This window comes from Carcharodon carcharias, chromosome 16 (genome assembly GCF_017639515.1).
Source record: "Carcharodon carcharias isolate sCarCar2 chromosome 16, sCarCar2.pri, whole genome shotgun sequence".
NCBI lineage: Eukaryota > Metazoa > Chordata > Chondrichthyes > Lamniformes > Lamnidae > Carcharodon > Carcharodon carcharias.
Window position 1 is genome coordinate 63,198,962 of NC_054482.1, and position 21,822 is coordinate 63,220,783.

A 21,822-nucleotide genomic window follows, 5' to 3' on the forward strand; every position below is an offset into this window, starting at 1 on the left:
AGGCAGCTTTCCTTGTTTGTACCTATGTTTGGCTATACCTGCTGTTATGTCCTCAATAATATACCATAAAAATCTGAAGTGAATCTCAGTTTGGATATGCAGAAAGGAATCTGAATTGAACCAATTTTAGCCCCTCTTACTTCACATGTAGCTGGCCATTTAAAAAGAATAGTAACTCCCAGGTCCAGGGGAACCATTTTACCATTTCATTCACAATGGTAAATACTTGCTTCCATTACAACTGCTGTCAGCGACAAAGCTGCTGCATCTAGTAGGTGTGTGCTTTGTTCTTCAAAAGGGATTGATGTCTTTCCCTGTTGCGACTGGGCACTTTTCAGTTCCTTGCCTAAACGACCAACCTTCATTTGTGAACTTAGGCAGTAGTTTTGGTTGATTGTGGCTAAATGATTGTGGAGGCTTCACAACTAGACCCAGAAACTACCATCACAAATCATTCATGTATGTACAGTTTCTAGCAAGAGTTACTGAATAGCACTCAGAAGTGGGAATATTAGCTGATTTTCCCTCTCCCTATTTCAGGAGAAAGTCCCATGGTAGCAGCAACACCACCCTATCTCCCTAACCAACTAACTCTATATAGATCACAACTTCAACTTGTTTACTGTTCAATAATGGGTCTTGGAATGTTGTGATATAGGTTCTTATATGCATGACAGGTGTGACATAGAGCATTGATAGATAATAATAACAACTTGCATGTACATAGCAACTTTAATATAATAAAAATCCCCCAAAGTGCTTCACAGGAAATTTAGCAGATAAAATTTGGCACTGAATGACATAAAGAGATATTCGGACAGATGATCAAAAGCTTGGTCAAAGAGATGGTATTATGGGAGTGAATTAAGGAGGAGAGATGGGTAACGAGTCAGAGAGATTTAGTGAGGGGATTTTAGGGCTAGGGCCTAAGCAGCTGAAGGTACAGCCACCAATCAGGGAGCAGTTAAAATCAAAGATATGTAAGAATTGGAGAGCTGCAGGAACCTTGGAGTGTTGTAGGGCTGGAGGAGGTTACAGAGATAGGGAAGGGTGAAACCATGGAGGAGTCAAAGATAAGAATTTTAAAATTGAGTCATTGCTAGAGCAGGAGCCAAGGTCAGCAAAAGGTGATCGGTGAAGAGACATCAGATTTCCAAGTATGCGTCAGCTTGACTTAATTGGTGGCAATTGTGCCACTGAGTGAGGAGATTGTGGATTTAAACTTCACTAAAAATCTGTGCACATAATCTAGGCTGGCATTGCAGTGCTGAGGCAATGCTGCTTTGTTGGATGTGCTGTAGGAAAATAGGAACAGGGGTAGGCCATTTAGCCCCTCGGCCTGTTCCACCATTCAGTTGGATCCTGGATGGTCTGTGACCTAATTCCAAATTCCTGCCATATCTCTTAATAACTTGGTTAGCAAAAATCTATCAATTTCAGATTTAAAATTAACAATTGATCAATTGCCATTTGTGAAAGAGAATTCCAAACTTCACCAACCCTTTGTATATAGAAATGTTTCCTAATTTCACTCCTGAAAGGAATGGCTCTAAATGTTAGACTATTACCCTAGTCCTAGCCTCCTCAATCAGTGGAAATAGTTTCTCTCTATCTACCCTCTCTGTTCTCTGTAATACCTTCCAAACATTGATCAAATCACCCTTTAACTTTCTAAGTTCTGAGAAATAAACCCCAATTTGTTCTCATAATTTAACCCTTTGAATCCAGGTATCAATCTGGTAAATATGCTGCTCTCCCTGCAAGACCAATATATCCTTCCTATGTGGTGCCCAGAGCTGCTCACAGTGCTCTATGTGTGATCTAACCATGCTTTTGCAGAGCTGTAGCTCTTTTTAAAAATTAGCTATTAAAGGCATTGAAAGAAGAACAGGGGAATTGTCCTGGTGGCTTTAACATCACTCTTTCCTCAATCAACTGTCAAAAATCATCTTTGTTGGACCTTGTGATTCAAACTGGCTGCTGCATCTACCTACAGAACACTGACTGCGCTTCAAGGATAATTAATTGTCAGTAAAGCAAGCAAGCCTTTTGGCTGGTGATAGTATTCTCATCTCTGAGTCAGAGGACTTTGGTTGGGCCTCAGTTGTTTCATGTGAACAGAGACCAGAGTGTCAACAGGAAATACAGCCACTTCTGTGCCAACACATATTGTTCCTACCCAGGAAATTCAAACCTCTGTGCTTCCAATTTGTGACTCAACAGCTGCATTCAAATAAAAGGACAATGTAAAATTTGAGAAAGTCTCCCCTGGGGGCACTCAGTGTCAAATGTGTTGAGTAAAATTCACTAGCACTGCCAGCAAGCACATGGTGGAACATCGGTCTCTTCATTGTTTGATCTTTTGAGAATAGCAATGTTTGTAATCACTATAAATATATAGTTTGCACTTAATCTGTTCGTTTACCTATCAAGTTTGCTTACATATTAAATTTGAATACGTTTATTTGATGGTGTATAGCTTGAACCTGTGGTCTGATAGAGTGTAAGTTCTTCCTCTTAGAAAAGAGAAGCGTAGAATGACACAGGATCTAAATTCAACCACTCTGTGGTAGCAAGTTCCACATTCTCACCACTCTTTGTGTAAAGAAGTTTCTTCTGAAGTCCTTATTGGATTTCTTGATAACTATTTTATATTGGTGGCCTCTAGTTATGCTTTACCCCACAAGAGGAAACATTCACTCTGCATCCACTCTGTCAAAGGGCAAAGGTTGTTGGCTGTTGGTTGTTGGATGTCAATCATCTCAGTTCCAGGACATCGCTGCAGGAGTTCCTCAGGGTAGTGTCCTACCCCAACCATCTTCAGCTGTTTCATCAATGATCAGCACCATTCATGACTCCTCAGATACTGAAGCAGTCCAAGTCCATGTGCAGCAAGACCTGGACAATAGACATGCTAGGGTTGACAAGTGGCAAATAACATTCACACTGCACAAGTACCAGGCAATGACCATCTCCAACAAAAGAGAGTCCAACCATTTCCCCATGACATTCAAAGGCATTACCATCACTATCAACATCTGTGGGTTACCATTGACCAGAAACTGAACTGGACCAACCATATAAATATTGTTGCTACCCACCGTTGACCAGAAACTGAACTGGACCAACCATATAAATACTGTCTCTACAAGAGCAGGTCAGAGGCTAGGAATTCTGCAGTGAGTAACTTACCTCCTGACTCACTAAAGCCTGTCCATCATCTACAAGGCACAGGTCAGGAGTGTGGTGGAATACTCTGCACTTGACTGGATGAGTGCAGCTCTAACAGCACTCAAGAAGCTGGACACCATCCAGAACAAAGAAGCCCGCTTGATTGGCAACTCATTCACCACTTTAAACATTCACTCCTTCCACCGCCAACCGATGCACAGTGGCAGCAGTGTGTACCATGTGTACCATGGCTCCTTCGGCAACACCTTCCAAACCTGTGACTTCTACCGCATAGGAGGATGAGTAGCAGATGCATGGAAACACACTCCAAGTCACTAGCCATCCTGACTTGGAATGATACCTGCACTGTCGTTGGGTCAAAATCCTGCAACGCCCTTCCTAACAGCACTGTGGGTGTCCCTACAACGCATGGACTGCATGGGTTCAAATACCACCACCACCTTCTTGAGGGCAGTTAGGGATGGGCAATAAATACTGGCCTAGTCACTGATGGCAACTTCCCATAAACGAATATGAAAATAAACATTTCATAATTTAAAGATCTCTAGTTGGTAACATCTCAGCAATTTTTTCAAAAGAACAGAGACTCAGCACGTCAACCCTTTCCTGATATATATTATATATGCATGCATATCTGATATTGTCTTTGTAAATTTTCTCTGCACCCTCTCCAGGACCTCTATGTCCTTTTTAATACAATGGCAACAAGAACAGCAAGCAGTAATTTAAGTTTGGTGTAACCAAAGTTTGATACAAGTGAAGCATAACTTCCCTACTTTTCTTTTTTGTCCTTCTCGAAATGAAGTCTCATGCTTGGTTTGCTTTTTTATGGCCTTGCTAACCTGTTGTGCAACCTTTAGTGATTTTTCAGGGTTACAATGCTAGATTTAAATGAGGAAAGATGGGAGGTTCAAGTAGAGCATCAACACTGGCATGGAGTGGTTGGGCCAAATGGCCTAATTCTGTATTATATATCTGATGTAATGCTGCGTAAATATGATAGTAATAGGGGTCCACAATAGGCAATCTTGAAAATTATCAAAGTCTAACAAGGAAATATTTAGAAAACTATCACAGCTATGTTAATTCATTCCAAAACCAGTTGCTGAAGTAGGAAACTAATTGCCAATCTTTTTAATGAACACTAGATTTATTTATAGAATGTAACATTAGAAACGTCTGCCTCATCCCTAACCAAAACTCAGTGTCCAAGAAGTCTTTCTTTATACGCCTTGCCGTGTGTCAGTAACCATTTAAGGATTACAACTAGACGTGGCAAGCAAAATGTTTTTTTATGACAGGGGAGCCTCATTGGCCAGGAAGTGGACCAAACCCATGGCCATGGCATTATTAGCACCAGGTTCTAGCCACCAGAGCTAACCAGCTGTCAAGACTTTCTTTATAGACACTTTTGTAAAAACAAAATCAATAAATTGAACAAAAATCAATAAATGGGAAGGGATGACAGCCCCTGGTGGAGCACTGTAACTAAAACAAAACGTCAAAGGAAACTTACAAAATCAAATCAAAATATCATTACTGGAGGTGATAATGCACTCCAGCCCCCATGGTGCCAACCGATCACAGAAAGCCTCTAGCATACTGGCGGACACCGTGTGCTCCCTCTCCAGCACCAGCCAGCTGCGAACATAGCAATGGTAGAGGGGCAGACAGTCGGACTAGACGACCCTCTCGAACATCTGCTGCCTGGACCTGTTGATGGTTACCAAGTCTTTATAGACTCTTTTTGGGAAACAGAAATCAACAAATTAAACTAAAAATCAATAAAGCAGAGGGAGTGACAACCCTGGTGGGGTACTGTAACTAAAACAGAGTGTGAAAGGAAACTTACAAAAAATTAAATCAAAATGTTATTTCCAGGGGTAATGATGCACCCCAGCCCCCACAGTGTCCACCAATCAAGGAAGGCCCCTAGTGTACCAGTGGATACCATGTGCACCCTCTCCAGGGCCACCCAGCCACGTTAGAGGGGCAGACAGTCGGGTTGGACGACCCCCTCAACCGCTAACTACCTGGACCTATTGATGGCCACCTGCACCTGGTATTCCCAGGCAGTCTCCCATCCAAGTACTAACCAGGCCTGAGTTTGCTTAGCTTCCAAGATCAGATGAGATTGGATGTTTTCAGTCTAATATGGCTGTAGGCCATATGTGCTCAAGGCACTTAATCAATCAATGCCCTTCAATGCTCCTTAACCTTAATGATACAATTAACATACCATTAACAAGATCCAATGTGCAGATTAGCAGTTTAAAACACAAATCTCTTCCCTTATTGTTCTTTATTTCTTTTTACAAGATAGTTTAACAGCAGGAATGATAAAGACAAAGGCTTATCTGAGTTCTGTTTCTATGACCACACTACATTATCTAAATATGGGGTAGGGAAAGGCCCACTATGGTTCATAGGGGGAATAAGATCCCCTTACAGGAGTGACAAATGACAGTGAACTCAAGCAGAATGTGTGGTATGAAAAACCCATAGATAGAACAGATAACAGGAAAGGATTTTCACATGGATCTAAACTAGCATTGAAAGCTAGCACCAACAAATAAATCAACTGCAAAGTAGCTGCTAAAAATAAAAGAAATGCTTGTGTAATACTTAGGAAAGAAAACGGAGAAAATGGCTACAGGTGTGCAGTTCAAGGAATGTTGGAATGCTCCTGAACCAGACTTATTGCTCTGGAAATTTTTATTTCTCAGTTAAGCATCTAAAGCTCAACAAATAATTTAACATCAACTTTTTACTATAGATGAAGTAGTGACCCAGAAGATGTTTGAACTTTCTCACAGATTAACAGATTAATAAATTATATGTCAATGCTCTCTTAAATATCGTCAAGTCAGAGTTCGGCTAAACTATGACGCAACTGTCAATATTTTCTACCTGAGAATGAACAAATTACATGGAGCTTCAGAAATCTGATCCATTAGCCAGGTTTACCAAAACATAAATATAACCATCCGGAAGAGGAAAGACCAATACTAAAAACCCCAATGACAACAAGAAGTACAACACTGATTTTCAAAAAATGCTAAATCCATATAGACTCGCTGTAAATGCTAGAGTCAATCATTCTGCATGGGTAACTTATGACAGTGGATAACAAGAATAGCTTGACCTTTATTATTGTTAGTCATGAAAGTGAAAGCTGTCAAACAAAATCATTATCCACTCTAAACCATAGATGTAATTCTAACTGAATAAAGAAAGCAAAATTATTAATAGTTATGAATGCAAAGAGTAGGTCTTGACATATTATATTCGATGAAAACTAAGTCTATTGACAACTTTTTTATTAACATTTGAAATATATAGAATGTTTGAACATGTCTTTTAGAACATCAACTCCCGAGGAGTTTCAGAGGAGGCTTCATGAGGCATCTAAAAATCTAAAAGGATTCATTGCCACAGCAACTACACTTATTCTATGGTAAAAATGAACAAGACCACGATCAGCAAGTGGAAACTCTTCTGAAGTGATGCTAACAAAATGTATCAAACTACACAAGGATAAAATGAAGCTCATGGAAAGAAAAAAATAGCTCATTGGCTATAAAGCATTTTGGGATGTCCTGAGGTCATAAAAAGTGCTATATAAATGCAAGTCTACCTTTCTTTCTTTGCATCAATTTGCTGCTAACTTATCAGAGTGAATTGAGTACCCTGATGACAAGCAATAGTGAAACGGTGCAAAAATCACATGCCAGTGATTTTATATGTCACCGACATCGTCTGAACTCAATTCTAGAACTGTTAAATGTTTTAACCTGCAGATTGTTATCTTTGTCATTCAAAAGTTATTACTTAAAAGTTTAATTTCTTTTCAGGTGGAACATGCATCAATATTGGTGTAACTTTGTTTCTATAATTAAGTATAGGAGATCTCTGACCCGAAACTGTACAACTGACAATTGCATGAAATTAAATTGAAATGGTTGAGCAGTAAAGAGCACATTTGTTCCCAATGGAAGAAACACAACAAAACTCTCTCATTTTAAAATATGCTTCTTTCTCCCCACCTTTATTGTCCCTGTGTCAGACAGTATTTGTTTGCTTAATGGTTCTCTGGCAACCTGCTCTAAAGGCTTCATGAGATGCATAAGCTTGGCCTGTAGTAATTTAGACTTTCTTTTTGCTTCTTATAAGGAAATGTATAGTGTCAGCTTAGTGACTTCAACTTTGGTTTGTGTTTTTGTGTAAAACCGATATCTTAATTCTGTAAAGTAGGGAGTCATATTTACTGTGAAATTTAACACAAGCTATGATTTTTTGATATAAACAAATGTACAATATTAAGTACAGCTGTTTTTCTCGCTATTTTACTTTCTGCTTAAAAATGGCAATATTGGTTGCATGATAAATCTCACTAAAATTCATTCTTTTCTTTTTGAATATTCACTTCACTGCATATACTTCTTGCATGTGGTCTAAATATGTTGTAGGTCCAGGCATCATAATTCTAAATTGAATGTAATTTATAATTTAAAGAACATAAATGAACATGCTAAGCAATTCTATAAATCAATGTGAATCTCAAATTGCATGCATCAAAAATAAAATATATCAAAATTAAACAAATAGACCATTTTATTTGCTTTTTAAATGCTTTTTAATTTGAATAGTTAGGACAGAAATGCACAGGGCACATGGAGAACAGCATAGCATCCTATAGATTCCATAATGTGCATTCACTAGTTTCGTAAGTCTGACAGTTATATACTAACTACACCTAATTCACCTAAGAAAACCCTGGTTTATTCTCCAGCACAAGTAGTGATGATGGTTGATGAAAAGCTAGCTTATGAGAAATGGCAGTACAAGATTGGTGTTGGATTCCTTCACACTACCCAGACCAGCTTTCACTATCATGTGTATGGATGTGAGTAGCTTCTGCTTATGGGTTTCTTGTTTATTTTTTAATATTCTGTCCTGTGATGTGAGCGGCCCTGGCAAGGTAAGCATTTGTTGTCCATCGCTAATTTCCTTGAGAAGATGTTGATGAACTGTCCTCTTGAATAGCTGCGATCCATCTGGCATAGGTATACACACAGTTCTTGTCAACAGGGAGTTCCAGGTTTTTGGCCCAGCAACAGTGAAGGAACAACAATATAGCTCTAAGTCAAGAGGGTGTGTGGCTTGGAGAGGAACTTGAGGTGGTGGTGTTTCCATGTGTCTGCTGCCCTTGTCCTTCTAGATGCTAGAGGTCATAAGTTTGGGAGGTGCAGTTGAAGGAGCATTGATAATTGCTGCAGTGCATCATGTAGACAGTACAAGCTGTTGCCACTGTCGGTCGGTGATGGAGGGAGTGAATATTTATGATGGTGGATGGGGTGCCAATCAAGCTGGCTGCTTTGACCTGGATGGTGTCAGGTTTCTTAAGTGTTGTTGGAACTGCACTAATCCAGGCAATTGGAGAATATTCCTCCTGAATTGTGCCTTGTAGATGGTGGAAAATCTTTGGGAAGTCAGGAGATGAGTTACTTGCCACAGAATTCCCAGTCTCTGACCTGCTATTGTCACCACAGTATTTATTTGGCTGGTCTAGCTAAGTTCCTGGTCAATGATGACCCTTCAGGATGTTAATGGTGGGAGGTTTCAGTGATGGTAGTACCACTAATGAACATCAAGGGGAGATGGTTAGATTCTCTCTTGTTGGAGATGGTCACTGCCTGGCACTTTTGTGGTGCAAATGTTACTTGCCACTTGTCAGCCCAAGCCAGAATGTTCTCCAGGTCTTGCTGCATTTGGACATGGACTGCTTCACTATCTGAGGAGTTGCAAATACTACTGAACTACTGCAATCATCATTGAACATCCCCACTTCTGACCTTATGATAGAGGGAAGGTCATTGATGAAGCAGCTGAAGATATTTGGGCCCAGAGCACTACCCTGAGGAACTCCAGCAGTGTAATCTGAGGCTAAGATGATTGTCCTCCCACAACCACAACAATCTTCCTTGCAATGTATGACTCAACCAGTAGAGAGTTCCTCCCTACCTCCCCTACCAGCTCCCTGCCTCCGATTTCCGACTTCCATTGACTTCAATTATACCAGCCTTTGTTTCCAATCAGACCTACAAAGTTTAATGTAGGTATAACTCAGCAGGGCAGTGAATACATTTGAACTCCACAATGTGCTCTAGATCCTCATCCACCACTATCACAGCTACCCCTTCCTCAGTAGTGCTCAGTGCCTCATCTTGCATTCTTCTTGAACATTGCCATGCATCACTGTTGATGACTGTTGGTACCAAGGCAAATGTGGCTCTATGGACATAATTGGAGGATCCATATTGGTATTGTATTGTCCACATGGCAACAATGAATGTATGTGAAAATATTTTTATAAAGTACAAGAACGCATGAACACAAGAAACAGGAGTAGACCATATGGCCCATCGAGCATGCTCTGCCATTCAATATGATCATGGCTAATCTTGTGCTTCAACTCATATATAATGTCAATTGCACAATGCCTGACCAATTTAGTACATAAAACAAGTTTTGAAATGTCCTTCAAGTTATACAGAACCCATATTTCCAACTTCTTCCTAAACAACAATTGCCAGTTGTTAATGTTCTTTGATTTCAGCACCTTTTCAACACTGCCTCCTTTTTTTCCGTGCCAGTTTTGTCTTTAAACAATAGAGCAGTGTGGACTGACCAATGGAAATTTCTTCCATTACTACATTCTTTCTCCCACCATGCCAGTCATGTAACTGGCAGTACTGTGCTAATTTTTAGTTGCAACACCATACTAATTGCATTTGATTTTTGTAAATATATGTTTGCCTCATGTCCCTATAGGTCATATGCTACTATTTCACACTAATATTGGAGCTTCACCTTTGTTATGCAATATTTTCTTAATTTTTTGCTGGACCTTTCTAGATATTACCATAGCATTCTCCTGCTTCAGTCACATGCTCTCATCCTTGACTCCTCCTTTGCACATTTAGCTGCTGTTCTCCCTCTTCTTCTTGTAATGAAGTCACAGGGACTTGCTGGGTTTGGATGATAAAACATTTCTGTTGAAATTAAGCCATTTTTCTACTAGTTTTAAATATGCCACAGCTGGACTAACACATTTATGTTAGTTAAATACCATGTTAAATCCTTGTAATGCTTTGAATCTTTGGCTGGAATCTTCTGTTCTGGAGTCTAAGTTCGGTGGTGGGCATGGAAGTGGGAGTGATTTCCGCTGTCGGGGTGGGCTGGGAGCTGACAGCTGACCACATGCGATCTTGCACTGTTCAGCTCATTAAGTATGCAACCGTGAGGAGCTCGCTGATTCTCACGGCAGGGGTAGGCAGGAAGTCGCTGTTCCCGCCGTTACCTCATGGGGTCAAAGATCTGGGTGGCGTATTTAAAGGGCACCTGGAGATCGTGCACTATCCTTCCCACCTTGGCCCGGCCATTGCTCCATCCTTCCCCAACTAACCCTTCCTCCCTTCCCTTGGTAACCCTCCACGTAACTTGCGCTGCCACCATCTGGTCTCAAGCATAGGATGGCATTTACAGGCACTCCCCAAAGAGGAAAATGCAGTGGCAACTCACTATTAAGCATGGAAGGAGTCTATCTCGCCAGGTGCAAGCCACTTATGTGCAGTCGTAAAAATGAACATTCTAATTTCTTGCTAGAGCGGAACTTAATTTGGAGGGAGGACTTAATTCTGGCGAGCTGGCCTTTTAATGAGCATGCATGACATGCTAATGCATGCAAAAGGGCTTCCCAACATTGCTCGTTGAGAAGCTCTGCCCACCTTACCTTTAACCTGCCTTTAAAGTCCCAAGAACACAATTGCTAAAGCTCATCCCACCATTGCGGAACTAATTTTTGGCTCACTCCTAATTATATTCACTGCCCACCAAGCTTTCTGCTGCTGGCAGGACCGGAAGATTCCGCCCATTGAATTTACAGCACGGGATGCCACTTGGTCAACTGTGCTCTACATAATTTCCACTTTACTACATTTTCCTTTTCAAATCATTGGCCAATTTCCTTTTTAAATTGTTCAGATCTTTTCTTAATAACCACATAATTATTCCATGTTTTGAAAATTCTCTAAATGGAAAACAAACTCTTCTAACTATGTTTTTCCAATGACAATCCTGAGTTTATGCAAGCTTGTTACCAATCAGTGAATGATCTTTCACTATTTTCTCTCCATACAAAAACTTTTGTAATTTTGTAAACCTCCAATAGATATCTCATTAACTATCTTAGTGAAAAAGTTCCCATTCCTTTTAACATTTCTTTATAATTATAGCCTCTTTTTCAGCTATCTTTATGGTAAATATTTACTGGACGCTTTCCATAACTCTAAAATCACTCCTATAATGGGGTGCCCAAACCGCAAACTGTAATCAAATTTTACCTAACCAACGTTTGTACAAATTCAATATCATCTCTTACTCTTACATTCAGGGCCCACCCTCCAACCCCCAGCCCATATAAAACACGGAATTCCATTTACCTTTTCATGCTCCTTAGTACTTGTACTCCCACCTTTAAAGATCTGCACATCTATACTCCTAGATCTCTTGGTTCCCTGGCTCTGTTAAGTACCCTGCAATTTAGGGTATGCATCTTTCATAAATGAGTTACCTTACATATATCTGCACTGACCTTCATCTCACCTATCCATTCTATGGGCGGACTTTTCCCAGATTTGCACTAAGTGCAGTAGCGGGCAGGCAAAATGGCGTCCTACCCGCCGCCGCCGATGGCAGGTTTTCACACTGTATTGTCCCAAACCCGCCTCATTATTTTTGCATTCCCAGGAAACACGCCGTTTCCATGGCGGGTGGGTTCTCATTCACCCTCCCACCATCACTTTGCTGTTGCATCATGCCGGCCACCATCATTAAGAGGCAGCTGCCAGCACAGCGCTCATCGCTACCAGCTCACCACCACTGCCCGGGAGACATGGCCAGCAAAGGATAAAAGACTGCAACCCCCTGCTTCAATGATGAATCTCTCAAATGACTGCTGGATGTCGTGGAGGCCCGTCGGGATATACTCTTCTCCCACTCTGGCCACAGGATGGGTACTAAAATCACCAACTTGGCTTGGGGGGGCAGTGGCGGCAGTGGTCAGTGCAAACACCCTGCAGAGGAGGACAGCCATTTAGTGCCGCAAAGGGATGAATGATCTCTTCCGTTCCGCCAGGGTAAGTCACTCTTCTCATCACTCTCAACTCACACACTCACAAACCCATCATGCATCCACAGGGATCTCACTCACTGTCAGTTCAAGGGATATCACCATTCACTATCTCACACACACCTGTGTTGTCCTCAGCCCATTCATGAGACCACTCACCACCCGCACAGGCTAGGCATACTTACCATCTGGCCCGGCAGGAGTCCTGATACACTCTCCCCATCTCTATCCTTGCAGGACAAACTGGCACACAACAGGAGGGAAAAGTTGCAGACCAGTGGAGGAATGCCAGAGTTCAAGGTCCTTACGGAGTTTGAGAACAGAGCCATCCAGCTGGTTGGCATAATCGGGACTGATCCTGCACTGACGGTGAGGTCAGCGCTGCTCTACTAAGTGAGGATCCAGCAGTGTAACATTCATCAAACAACCATACCGTGAATAATGTGTTCCGTGCCACACTGCCATGCACTAATTATCTTCCCTTGTTACCACAGCCCATCACTCCAAGACCTGATGCAGTCCAAGACCCAGAGCCTCCAAGCCAGTTCGGAAGAGACATCCGAAGGGGAACTGGAGTGCACCTCACTACAAGTTCTGTCATAGTGCTCACTCACACCCTCCACTAGCGCAGTCATACATACAGACATACATATGGGACCTAGCTCTAGGATAGCCACGGGATCAGATCCACAGCAGGCGGCGGCAGGGACTTCCCAGGTCCCCAGCATTCGGAGGGCTGCTGGAGGCCAGGAACCTGTTGAGACCAAGTCATATGATGAGCCTCTGGACTCGGTCATGTCACAGTTGCTGGAGCTGCAAAGGCAAGCTCGGGAACATCAGGAAAGGATGTCCACTGCACTCCTCAAATTGCAAGGCACGGTGGAGGAGTCCGTCTGTCTTCAGGCTGATAGCACCGGCATTGCAACACACTGAGGTCAACACTGACAAGATGGCGGCTGCGCAGGCTTAGCTCTATCGCTGATGCCACAGTTGGCCTCCAACAGTGTGTATGCGAGAGGGATGCCGCGCAGCTCAATGTCACTCTAGCTACCCCTTCCCCTCATGGAGTCAGCTAAGGGCCTCGAGCACCCATAGGGAGGAGGATCTGCAGGTGCACACTCGAGGGCCATCCACCAAGGTGACTCTGGGAGTATCTGGCCCATCCATATCCCCCCTTCCTGTGACCTCCACATCTCCAGCTTCAGAGGCCAAGAAGAGCACTACTGCCACACAGCAGGACCCTGAAAGCAGGCCAGGGCCCTCCAAGTCTCAGCCCTCCAGAGGACACCCACTAAAGTTATCACAGACAGGGTGTAGCAGTCAGCAGGCTGCCTTTACCTCTGCTGTGGATGTCCAGGGAGCACCAAAATATCGAGGCAGGGTTAGGGCAGTTAATGAAGTAGTTGCACAGCCTGGTGTTGTACATAATGTTCACTATTGTCAATAAACTCTTAATAATGTTGCCCTGCCTGTGGCTCCTTGTTCTGATGAGCAGTGTTCTTGTCACTCAGATGTGAAACCTATATGCACAAGATAAAAGGCAGATGTCTCAGTCCAGGGCCTCTTCCCTGTGCTCTGTGTAGCCTTCAGACCACAGTGATGGTCCAGCCTCACACTCCCTGGAAACATTACTGAAACCTGCATCTCAGTGGCGTTGGTCATTGCAGCCAGAATGTCATGGACAGGTACCACAGAGTTCTCTCATACTCGGTGTGCTCTCAGCACCATTAAGGTGGGGCTGGGCCCCATCTCACCAGCATCTGCGACCAATGATGCTGTGCACCAGCTCCTGAAGGGCCGAGGTGCTGAAGGCGGACACAGCATCAGACGCATCTGAAGTTTCATGGCCACGTCTCTAAGATGGCCCTGATCACGGAGCACAAGCGAGCTGCCCTCGGCCAGACAGGAGTCAGACATTCTCAGAGGCTGTGTGAAGATTTATGGAGTGTCCTCACTGCATGTTGTCATCATGATCCTGCGATCGAGTGACGGTTAGGGCCTCCACTACGTCTCCATGACAGAAGATTTCTCACAGGCTTTTGGCGCTGTCATAAGCCAGACTGGAGTCAAATGTTCACAGCTGCGATGTGAGGATCTATGCAGACACCTCACTGAGTGCCATCATCATTCTCCACAAATCTGCCAGCTATGAGGGCCTCCTGAGCATGTCTGCCTCGTCTAGCCAGTGCGAGAGCCTCATCCCCGTCATTGCCACCACTCAGGATCTCCTCACCCTTATCCCCGCTGCCATCCACCTCATCCGAGGAGCCCTCCAGCTCCTCCATCTCCTCCTCAGCCAGCTCCTCTCCCTCTTGGAGCGCCAGGTTGTAAAGGGTGCAGCAGACAATGACGATGCAGGACATCCTCTGCAGGGCTCCACCCGACCAGTCCAGGCACCGGAACTGCATCTTCAGCACCCTGATGGTCTGCTCCACCATGATGCAAACTGCAGCATGAGTCTCATTATAGCATCGCTCTGCTGTAGTTTGAGGCCACCGCACCGGTGTCCTCAGCCACAGCCTCTGTGGGTAGCCCTTGTCTCTGAGGAGCATCCCTGCAGCCTCTGTGGACCCTGAAAGACTGCAGGGATCTGCAAATGACTGAGGATGTAGGTGTCATGCATGATCCCTGGAAACCGTGCACATACCTGCAGGATATGTTTCTGGTGGTCGCATACTAGCTGCACATTCAGTGAGTGGAAGCCCTTGCCGTTGATGAAGTCCGCTGAGTGTAGCAATGGAGACCTGAGCACCACAATTGTACCCTGCACCTGTGGGAATCCCGTGATCAGGGCGAATCCAATGGCCCTTGCATCCTGACTGTCCCGGTCCCGGGCAAAATGCACCAATTTGTGTGCCATGGAGAAGATGGTATCTGTGACCTAATGGATGCATTTGTGGGTGGCGAATTATGAAATCCTACAGAGGTCACCTGTGGAGCCCTGAAAGGAGCCACTGGCATAGAAATTGAGCACCTCAGTCACTTTCACAGCCACTGGCAGTGGATGCCCTCCATGTCCCCTTGACACCAAGTCCTGTGGTAAGCAGCAGATGTGAGTCACCAGGTCCCTAGACATGCAAGGTCGTCGGTGACACTGGTTCTCAGTCATCTGCAGGAATGGCAGGTGGTATCTATAGACCCTGGGTGTTGCTAGGCGCCGACCAGTTAGTGCTGTTGCTCCTGGGCATTGTATGTGGGAGCCCCTGCTGCCCCTTCTTCATGAGGTTGCTGCTCCTGCCCTTACGTGGCCAGGTGGCTCAGTCACTCTCTCCTCAGTCTTTTACGGTCTCTGTAGGCCACCAGGCATACAGCTAGGTCATCAGGATCCATGATCCTGATAACGTCGCCCTGCAGCATGAAAGAGAGAGACTTGGTTAGCATCCTTTCCTGACCCTGTGTGACGGCCCCTTAATGCTTTCTGGGAAGTGCTGGCCACCCATTGGATGGACGCAGATGAGTGCGCTGCATGGCTGCCCTGTGAACCTGGGGGACACTGGTCCAAACCAGGATGCTGAGATTACAAGGGGCTGTGAGTGCTTCCAGCAGTGACTGATACATGGCCAGCATTGGCAAGGAGATTGTACCACATGTGCAGTCCAACTGCTGCACAGGCCAGTAAAGTGGTCGTGGACTCGCAGTCTGTACCGGGGTGGTGGGTAAGGTCTGGAGGGCTTGGTGACACATTGGTGCCTCTGCATTGCTTGCATGGGCGGGCAGGCTAGGAGCCTGACCCCAATCATATCACCGTGGCTGCGCCTGATCTGTCTTAGTTGCAGAGGGATGGTCAGCTTATACAGGTGTCCCTACTGTGTGGCCACTTCCCTCACCTACCCTGCCCTTCACCTTGATTGCTTGTGCGCAGGATCCAACGCCAGGGCAGCAGTTGCCCCCGGACACTTCCACCCTGAGTGCAGTCACCTCTGGGGCCAGGCAGCAGTTGCCGCTGGACACCCCCCACTAACTACAGTCCCTTCCGGGCCCGGGCGGCACTTCATCCAAGCCCGCCACTGCCCCTGAAGCCTGCAGAGCAACAGGCGACCCTGACGTGTTCTGCAGAATGATGCTGTTCACTCACCTCCAATGCACCCAAAGTAAAGGCTGCCAAGTGCACGTTGCCTGTGCGCTGTTGTGAAACACATCGACGTACTTGCCCGCCGATGTAGACAGATGATCGGGTGGGGGTCCAGAGCCTGGCGGGATGGCCTTTAATCGGATGTTGATGTATTACAATGAGCTCCCCGCCGACCGTTGGCAGGAAACACGGCCGCTGTCGGTGGGCTGAGCGGATGATCGTGACCTGCCTTCCCACTGTCGTGAACCAGATCGCGCCATATTGTCCGTGCACGCCAACTATCACGCCCGCTGCCAGCGGGCACAGAAAATTTCACCCTATGTCTGTTTGCAATCTCCTGTACTCTTCCTTGCAGTTCGCATGCCCTACAACCAGGAAATGTCAATATCATTCTTCTTCCATCTCCAAATCATACGTATAAATGGAAAACAAAAGAGCAGCCAACACAGATCCCTGGTCACATCACAACCTGCACCCCACCAATCCAGGAAACAATAATTTATCCTTAAAGACCTCCAAAGATCTATGCACATGCACCCCTCTGTCCCTGCACATTCTTTAGAACTGTGCCATTAAGTCTATATTCTCCTCTGCCAAAATACAAACCTCACAAGTATTTGTCAAAACTTCTATGATCTTGGAAAGAACATGAGTCAGCAAAAAAAAAGAATAATTTTCACCAAAATAATTCACTTTACTTCTTGGTTCCTTCACAAAAGAAAAATGACAAAGCATTGTTTTTAAAGATTCTAATGCCACTTTAAGGGCCAAACTTTTAAAAAATCTAAATTTTAAAATCATCAATAGTTAAGTCAAAACTGGATATCTAGTTATGACCAACGGTCCTTTTACTTTTTGTGGAATATGTAGGGGATTTTTTTAAGTGCTTGGCCACTTTAAATGTTTTTTGTGGGGCCGCAACAGTGCAGTAATTTAAAAGAGCCGACTTGTACATGGCCGGTGGGACTGTCAGGTTGTGTGCACAGCTTAGAGACAACACTGGTTATGACTTATGAGAACAATTTTCGATCAAACTATAGTTTTAAATACGTACTGCCAGATGAATAACTGTCTGCATGAGGCCTGAGCTGTCCTGTGATTTTTGGAACCAGCACAAAATCAAAGCTTTTTCTTACCTTTTGAAGTAAGCCGGTTATTCTGTAAGTTAAAAGTCTCCAGATTCTGAAGCCTTGATAACTCCTCCATAGGGATCACCTCTAAAGCATTGTTCTAAGTAACAAGAAATGACAAGAGCACTTTGAGTTGCTGCCAGCATTTCTGAACTTATGTTCTATAGTTTTAAATATAGATGATGATAAGTCACTGTGTGAAGTCTCTGTAGCTTTCAGTGGAGGGAAGTTTTCAGGAGATACAGCCTTATAATTAATATGTAGATCGAAAAATTACATGTAAAACAAAACAGAATGACAATAGCCCTGCAGCACATTAAACTTCAGTGGTTATTACATCAATAGGCTACTTCCATAGCATACTTTTGCCAAGACAAACACTACAAATACTTGCCAACTCCAGAGAGATTTTTCTGCATCTGATCATGTATATTAAAGATTTGGCTGAAGCATGTTTGAAATGCCAATGCACATATTCTGCAATTTTCAAAACAACACCCTTCTGTTCACCATCTTCAGGGCATTTTAATAGCATTTTTTGAGATATAGCACATGGTGAATTAATTCATTGTGCGGAAGGGCTTTGATAATTGGAGTAAAGTCCCAAGCAATTTTCATACTTAAGTTAACAATAAACTTTCTTGTGTCCCTTTGGATCTTCCCAAGCACATCCCAATCTTTTTATTAATACAGTTACACTGGTTAAAGGATTTTTGGGAATGCCATCATTTTGGAATGGATTCTGATTGATAAATATGATTTATAGTTTATTTCTTGTTGTTTGTTTTAATAGAAAATGACATCCCATGACCTGTCACTTACAATGCAAATTACAATTGTCGTCTTGAATGTATTAATTGTGTGAACTGTCAATTTCAAAATGCATAAAACAGTTATTCAAAAATTACTATCAATAATTTAGGAGTTATGAAGTTATTTTGGCATGAAATCGAGTTTCAACCTTTAAGAATTTGAATGCAACAATGATGTCCATTGTTACCTTTTCTCAGTAAATGTCCAAAAGGAGAGGGTGAGTTGGTAAATGCACTACTCAGTTTAGAAGTAATCCACACAAACCCTGCAGAAAGATGCAGTTTCATTCCTGGCCTTAGCTAATTCAGGTAGGGTGAAGATAGTGGCACTATGACTGGCTTCAGTGTGCCTGGCCTTAGCTACCTCCCTATTCCTAACCTCTATCCAGTAGCTAGGCTCCGCTGTATTGTCAGATAGCCTGTTGATGCTAATTACCAAAATTTACACAAAATCACTTAAGTTAAATACCAGAGAAGGTTTAGCCTGCATCAACATAAAGAATGTCAGGACAAGTCAGGAGCAGGAAAGGGAGAACCTGGGGTAGCAGAATAAGTGACAGCGACAGACAGCTTTTTATTAAATACAATTGGAAGGCAAACAATTACCACAGCTCTTGGTAATCAAATGGAAGTGCAAGTTTAGCTAACAGTTAATTTTTGCAGAGGTTCAAGACAAAGATCGTGCAGAGGGATTTATCCTATCCCTTACCTGCAAAGATAGATGCAATATTGACTTTGATAAGTTCCTGGGAAATTCCTTTAAATCCACCCCACCACAATCTACGGTTCCATCCAGGTTACAGCTGCAATCAGGAGGGCAATAAGACACTTGCACTTCAGGAGCAGTTGTCCCTCCTGTGTGATTCTCCATTGAGTCAGAGAAATCATTTTCCTCACACATAGCACTGCAGCTAAAGCTCAGGAGCCACAGCAACAATGGGTACCCAGTTCTCCAATTCATTTTACCTCCTAAAAGAACATAATCCATTTAATTTTTAACACATACTATTTAGGGTAGAATGTTTCATCCTCCCTGAAATGAGTTTTCAACTTAAGTTCTATTACTTAAATATCATTATTTTCTAAATAAACCTGATTATTTTGATTTATCAATAATGCAAAAAAGAAAATTGGCCTGCAATACAATTTAACTTTTTAAACATGTATAGTTTGTAATGCATTTAAACTTCTAATCGATAAAGTATTCCATTATCCATCATGATACACACGTTAAAATTAAAAAACACGTGAATATATTCAATAAGAGTTAAATATTTTGATATGAATTAATTATTTTATGAGCTGTACATTTTTACATTAAACTGGTAACAATATTATTAATATTGTTGTTTCAATAAGAGGACTTAGCCCACCTACCTTCATTAACTCTTAACAATTAATTCAGTGTTAAGCTTCACAACGAGAACAAGTGTTTTTCATGTCTCAAAAGTGTCCCGGGTTTGGAGAAAATTTTCAGAGGAAAAGAAAGATCCTTTCCAGATGTGGAATGAAATATGAAGACACTGCATTGATTTCTGAACAGAACTTCCACACTTCTTCAGAAATGTGAAAAAAAATGCTTAGGCTTACTCTAGAGCTATCATGTAGAAAAACACAATTCTACAAAGACAGTTCTAGAGGAAATCTCTGAAAAGCCAGGTCAAAGCATACTATCAAACAGACTCTTTTTATATCTAATCACACATTTTTCGTTTGGCTAAGAGCCAGAATAACACAGAAAAACATGTCAAACCCAGAAATAACACACCACTTAGAGTGAAAGCAGGAAAATGCCACGTATTAAATTTAACACCAAATACTAAATTCCTAAAACCAGAATCCTTGCACCATTCACTAAACACTGAGATAATTACTAACAGGACAGAAATAATGGCATTCTATTTGAAGAAGTAGCTGTTTGATTTAGACCAGTCTGGATAATCAAAGAGTTACTTTGTAAAATAACAGTTTCCAAATACTTAGTGATTGGAATTTATTAATATTGGTTATAATCACAGTTCTGATCACCCTACCTTGAACCCATCCTACAAGCAAACTACACCCACCTAAACATTTCATAAGTAAGAAAAACAAAAGCCACATAAACTTAATTCTCACTGTATTAATTTAATTTTACATAAAGAGCTCATTACATTTCTAGATGAAGTAACAATCATTGTCTTTTATTTTGGTTACCAGTAAACTTAGGGGTTTAATTTACTGCAATAGCAAATACAGCACCAATGTACAATTGTTTACACCATGAGCATATCTTCAATAATTAGAAGGAAATGCTACTATAGAGCATATATCTTAATCTGAACTCCTAGTAACTTAGAATTCCAGGGGTGGCTGTGTTTTCTGTCTAATAAGTTAAAAGCTTACATTTCCAGTTAATTACTAATTAACCACCAGAAGATTTGCATAACAAAATAATTTGAACAGGTTTCTGTCCCAATGTCATACAGACTGATACGCACCTGAGTCTGTTTAAAATCAACGCATAAAGAGCCTATTCAGCGGAACAGAGGCAAACAATGGTCCCAAGTGTAACCTCAAGTTATTGCTTTGTCTTTTCTTCCTGCCGGGTTACTCTGGCTCGCCGTTTCAGTAATGAGGTGGCGTCAGAATATTTTACTTCTGTTTAGGTTGGATTGACAATCATATTTAAGTCTTGCATCTATCCTTGATAAGGTACCAACCTCGACAAAGTTCTCTAAAGGAATAAGGCTTCACAACAGTGTCTGATTCAAACATTCATAGTATGACTATGATTTATAGGAATGTGTTGCTTTGCTCTTTTGGGACTCTCTATAACACATGAGATGCATGTTTGAGACCACACAAAGCAATCTACCATATTTCCTCAGTTAGAATCAAATTCTCCTTTTAAACACTGACATATTCTGGCTAGAACTTAAAGCATGCTTTCTGTTCATAGGATTTATTATATGCTAATTAATCTCATAAAAAGTTAGATGTTAGAGAAATCCTTTTAAAGAACCTAGGATATATAATGCTTCAGTCTATTAAATTAGCCTTTGCCTACCTAAAACCTGCAGTAATTTTCATTCTTATTCATTCACAGCACTCTGTCAAGTACTGTGCTCATCAAACTGAGGGATGGAACACATTTCAGCTTGGATACTTATTATCAGCACCAAGCTCTCCCTGGTTAGGCAGACCACAGTTAGGAACAATGTCAAACTCTATTTACTCAGTCTGAACAATGTGCCTCAGCACCAATCTCTGCAGCCAATTTTTTAATATATATATTTATTCTGGGGATCTGAGTATGCAGAGGTCACTTTCATTCTCCTCATAAGTTGATGGTGGCTCTACTTTTTTAACTGTTGAAGTCCTGCTGTTGGTGCTCCTATTATGGTGTTATGCAGGAAATGCCATAATTTTGACCTAGTGGCA

At 42.5% G+C, this 21,822-nt stretch overlaps 1 protein-coding gene and 1 pseudogene across 3 annotated transcripts in view; both read right to left on the reverse strand.

Annotated features, from left to right (window-relative positions):
* The window catches only part of podn (podocan), a 53,871-nt gene extending 32,720 nt beyond the window's left edge, over window positions 1-21,151 (reverse strand). The window contains exons 1-3 of one of the 3 annotated variants that reach the window (XM_041207641.1): window positions 20,880-21,146; window positions 19,109-19,368; window positions 17,594-17,687 (exon numbers count right to left, since the gene is read on the reverse strand). In XM_041207641.1, the coding sequence (XP_041063575.1) occupies window positions 17,594-17,687; window positions 19,109-19,360 (346 nt within the window). In that variant the 5' untranslated portion in view covers window positions 19,361-19,368; window positions 20,880-21,146. Of the gene's footprint in view, window positions 1-17,593; window positions 17,688-19,108; window positions 19,369-19,776; window positions 19,891-20,879 lie in introns of those variants that run through there. The other 2 variants (XM_041207642.1, XM_041207643.1) reach the window with 2 other exon arrangements.
* Window positions 5,240-5,358, reverse strand: LOC121289505 (annotated as a pseudogene).
* Window positions 21,152-21,822: the final 671 nt, after the last annotated feature.